Genomic DNA, 4,303 nt, shown 5'->3' with positions numbered 1-4,303 from the left:
GCCTCCCAAAGTGCTGAGATTACAGGCGTGAGCCACTGCACCCGGCTAATTTTTGTATTTTTAATAGAGACGGAGTTTCACCATGTGGCTAGGCTGCTCTCGAACTCCTGATCTCAGGTGATCCATCTGCTTTGGCCTCCCAAAGTGCTGGGATTACAGGTGTGAGCCACCGTGTCTGGCTGACTTATACTGGTTTTAAAATTAGAGAAGGAAGTTCTTTCCAAGGGAAACTTTAATTAAATTGATTTATGAGTGTCACTAACACTGTTCTTCTCCAGGCCTTGCTTTCCTGCAGGCCCTGGCCTCCTGGTGATTCCCTGAATCCTCCCAGTTCTTTGCTGCATGAAGCTCTCTGCACTCCCTGGTGGTTAAGGACAAAGTCATTGCAGACAGGGCAGCTTGGAAAAGAAGGAAAAGAGCAAAGATCTTGTCTCTAAATGACAGAATGAGCTCCTTACACATTCTTGTACTCATGTGCAATTGCATTGCTGATATATTTTCCATTTGAAAGGGTTCAGGACAATGCTGCGGTTCCTGCACAAGCCACAAGAGCAGAGAGGCTGCCTCAGAGACACGGAACGCTGATTGCTTTTTAAAGATTTTGTATCATGCCACACCATGTATTTTCCTCACTTCTGTAGAACGTGGCTAATACATACAGGCTGAGAACACTGCAAATTAAAATGATGTACTTCTTGTTTGGGTGGTCTGCTGTGTTTTAGTCTTACTGAAATATGATTCCCAGTTTTTTGTTTGTTTGTTTGTTTGGTTTTTTTCAGACAGGGTCTCACTGTCTCCCAGGCTGGAGTACAATGCTGCAATCATGGCTCACTGCAGCCTTGACCTCCCAGGCTCAGGTGATCCTCCCACCTCAGCTTCCTGAGTAGCTGGGACTACAGGTGCACACCACCACACCCAGATAACGTTTTGTATTTTTTTGTGGAGATGGGGTCTCACCATGTTGCTCAGACTGGTCTTGAACTCTTGGGCTCAATGGATCCTCCGGCCTCGGCCTCCCAAAGTGCTAGGATTGCAGGAGTGAGCCACTGTGCTCAGCCTCCTTCTACCTCTTGAATGGGATGACTTCTGGTCTTACCTCTCCTCAATCCACACCTGTTCACTGCCCACAGATGTCTTCTAATGCGATTGAACCCTTGCATTTATGCATTGAAGCACGTACTTTATTGCACACTGTCCTCCTTGTTTCTCTTTCCCATGACAGCTGGACCATCTATCTAGTTACTTATTTGCATGTGCAGGTGTAGGTGAGCAAAGCCACCTGTGACATTCACTTCAGGATGGGGCATTGCAAAGTACGTTTCCAGGCAGGACGCATGCCATCGGTGGGGCTCAGAACCAACCACTTGGTGCAGCAGGCGCAGTTCAGTCAGGGGATCTCCCACCCCTGCCATGACTCCCCACCCAGGGGGCAGGAAATGAGGTCAGACCTGGAATAGGAGCACCACCGTCAGCACCAGGCAGGCAGAGCCGCAGATGCCATAGCCGGCCAGCAGGAGGCGCCGCCGTCCCAGCCGCTCCACCAGGACAGCCTGGAGGGGAAGGGGGGCGGTGAGGAGCTACGTTGGCCTAGCGCCCAGGATTCTTGGGCAGAGCCTCCACTTCCTCTTGCAGGCCCCTCTTAGGTGACCCTTTCTTTTTTCTTTCTTTTTTTTAAAACGGAGTTTCGCTCTTGCTGCCCAGGCTGGAGTGCAAGCAACAGCGCGATCTTGGCTCACTGCAACCTTTGCCTCTGGGGTTCAAGTGATTCTCCTGCCTCAGCCTACCAAGTAGCTGGGATTACAGGCATCTGCCACCATGCCCGGCTAATTTTTGTATTTTTCGTAGAGACGAGATTTCACCATGTTGGCCAGGTTGGTCTCGAACTCCTAACCTCAAGTGATCCCCCCGCCTCAGCCTCCCAAAGTGCTGGGATTACAGGTGTGAGCCACCTCGCCCCACCTTTTAGGTGTCCCTTTCTTACCCTTGCTGCCTGCATGTGGGATGGAGGCTGCTCATTTGACATGGGTGAGACATTCATGCTCTTCACCACCAACCTTCCTTGTTCTGGTCATTTCCAGACCTCCTGGATCTCGGCTCCCTGCACCTCTGCCACCCACTGGAATAACCACATTTTCTATTTTCTGTGTTTGATGCTTTGACATCTTGGGACCTTGATAGCCCTGGAGGGACTACTCTTCCCACCCCACCGATAGCAAACAAACGGCTGTCTGGGAGCGCCTCTTTCATCTGCACACCAACAATGCAGGCCCACACCCCAGGTCCTCCTCTGCTGAGCTTTCACACTCAAGGCCAGCATCACTTGCCCTAATACCCTGGGGGCCAGGGGCCAGGCAGCTGGGACAGCCCCTGTGGCCCCCAGCCTCAGGAAATTATTCATACCAGCTACTCCTAAACCTGCTCACCCTGCCTCACCCGTTCCTTTCTGTGGGAACCACAGTAAAGGTTCATCCTCACACTTCCCTTCATGCTTCTGCTTCCTGATCAACCCTGGGGCTTCCCCGCAGGCCCTGCAGGGCACGGACTGCGCCCTCCTCATGGGATCTGTGAGGAACAAACTGTCTTTCCAGCAGTAGCCACCTCCTGATCTATTGGCCTCACCATACCTGAATAGGAATAAAATCTACATTTAAAAATAGCCCCTGGGCTGGGCACAGTGGCTCACACCTGTAATCTCAGCACTTCGGGAGGCCAAGACAGGAGGATTGCTTGAGCTCGGGAGTTCGAAACCAGCTGGGTCAACAGAGTGAGACCCTGCCTCTCCGTTTAAAGAAATACATAAATAGGCTGGGTGCGGTGGCTGAAGCCTGTAATCCCAGCACTTTGGGAGGCCAAGGCGGGCCATCCTGGCTAACACGGTGAAACCCCATCTCTACTAAAAAATACAAAAACACTAGCTGGGTGAGGTGGCGGGCGCCTGTAGTCCCAGCTACTTGGGAGGCTGAGGCAGGAGAATGGCGTAAACCCAGGAGGCGGAGCTTGCAGTGAGCTGAGATCTGGCCACTGCACTCCAGCCTGGGCGACAGAGCGAGACTCCGTCTCAAAAAACAAAATGCTTAAATAAAAAGAATAAGAATAAAAATAGCCCCCTCCTATTCACAGAGGCTCCACTTGACATTGAGGCCATCTGGAATCTGGGCTCCCATCATGGGGGGGTCCCTCATCTCCCCACTTTTCCACCTGATGGACTGGCCCCTCCACTCAGCCAGCTCCTTCTCCAACATCCAAGCCCAGGCCACACTCCCTGTGACCAGCATTCTTTCGACTTCTTCCTTCCTTTTCCATTTCCTTTTTTTTTTTTTTTTGATGGAGTCTCACTCTGTCACCGAGGCTGGAGTGCTGTGGTACAACCTTGGCTCACTGCAACCTCCACCTCCTGGGTACAAGCGATTCTCCTGCCTCAGTCTCCTGAGTAGCTGGGATTACAGGCGTGTGCTACCACGCCTGGCTAATTTTTGTGTTTTCAGTAGAGATGGAGTTTCACCATGTTGGCCAGGCTGGTCTCGAACTCCTGACCTCAGGAGATCCGCCCACCTCAGCCTCCCAAAGTGCAGGGATTACAGGCATGAGCCACCGCACCCAGCTCCTTTTCTGTTTCTAATACCATTTCCATTCTACTCCATCCCTAATGGCTGACCCAGTGCCAGCCCTGTGCAGCCCCTTGACTCATGTTAGCTGACTCATGTTCTCCCAACATCCCAACAGACAATCACTGCCATTCAAGAGGGCCAGATGCAAGCAAAGTGAACCCCCAAAATCAGAGAAATACTGTCAATTTCATGCTCTATGCCTGGTTCCCAGACGCTGTTCCTTCAGGGAGAGGGGAAGTGTCTTTTTCTGGCTTGGGTTGCTCCAGGTAGGATGATGGGGAAGCAGGTCCTAGTTATGGTCATTTATCACCAAGGAGGAGAACTCTGAGGATAAAGGATGGATCCTGCCCCAGAGGAAAACCGAGGATGGGGCCACAGAAATCCAGCAGGAGGAAGGGGCTGAGACTTCAGCCTGGGGACCTCCGTCCTCTTCCCTTAATTTTCCTACAGGCCTCTTCCGCTATTTTTGTTAACTTCTCCCTCCCTGCCCTTCTAAATCTTCTGAGAGTTGATTGGAGCTTAAACTAGCTCCGGGGAAAATACAAATAATAGACAACTTTATTAAAAATGTTTACCATCACTGGCAACTCAAGAAACAGGAATCAAAATAATCAGAAGATAACTTGAAAATGGTCTAGGGAAAGGAATGCCATGATCATCTGACCCTTTTCTTTTTTTCTTTTTTTTTTTTTTTT

At 50.8% G+C, this 4,303-nt stretch overlaps 1 protein-coding gene across 1 annotated transcript in view; it reads right to left on the bottom strand.

Annotated features, from left to right (window-relative positions):
- Positions 1 to 4,303, bottom strand: part of LOC105509167 (solute carrier family 2, facilitated glucose transporter member 7-like) — a gene marked incomplete at its 5' end in the record, with an annotated part of 12,123 nt that overhangs the window by 6,280 nt on the left and 1,540 nt on the right. Inside the window, one exon of the mRNA XM_011938297.1 lies at positions 1,449 to 1,550. Within this exon, the coding sequence (XP_011793687.1) occupies positions 1,449 to 1,550 (102 nt within the window). The remainder of the gene's footprint in view (positions 1 to 1,448; positions 1,551 to 4,303) is intronic.

This window comes from Colobus angolensis, unplaced genomic scaffold (assembly GCF_000951035.1).
Source record: "Colobus angolensis palliatus isolate OR3802 unplaced genomic scaffold, Cang.pa_1.0 Scaffold170, whole genome shotgun sequence".
Classification (NCBI taxonomy): Eukaryota; Metazoa; Chordata; class Mammalia; order Primates; family Cercopithecidae; genus Colobus; species Colobus angolensis.
Note: the sequence above shows the minus strand (reverse complement) of the source record. Positions and strands in the feature narration are given on the sequence as shown.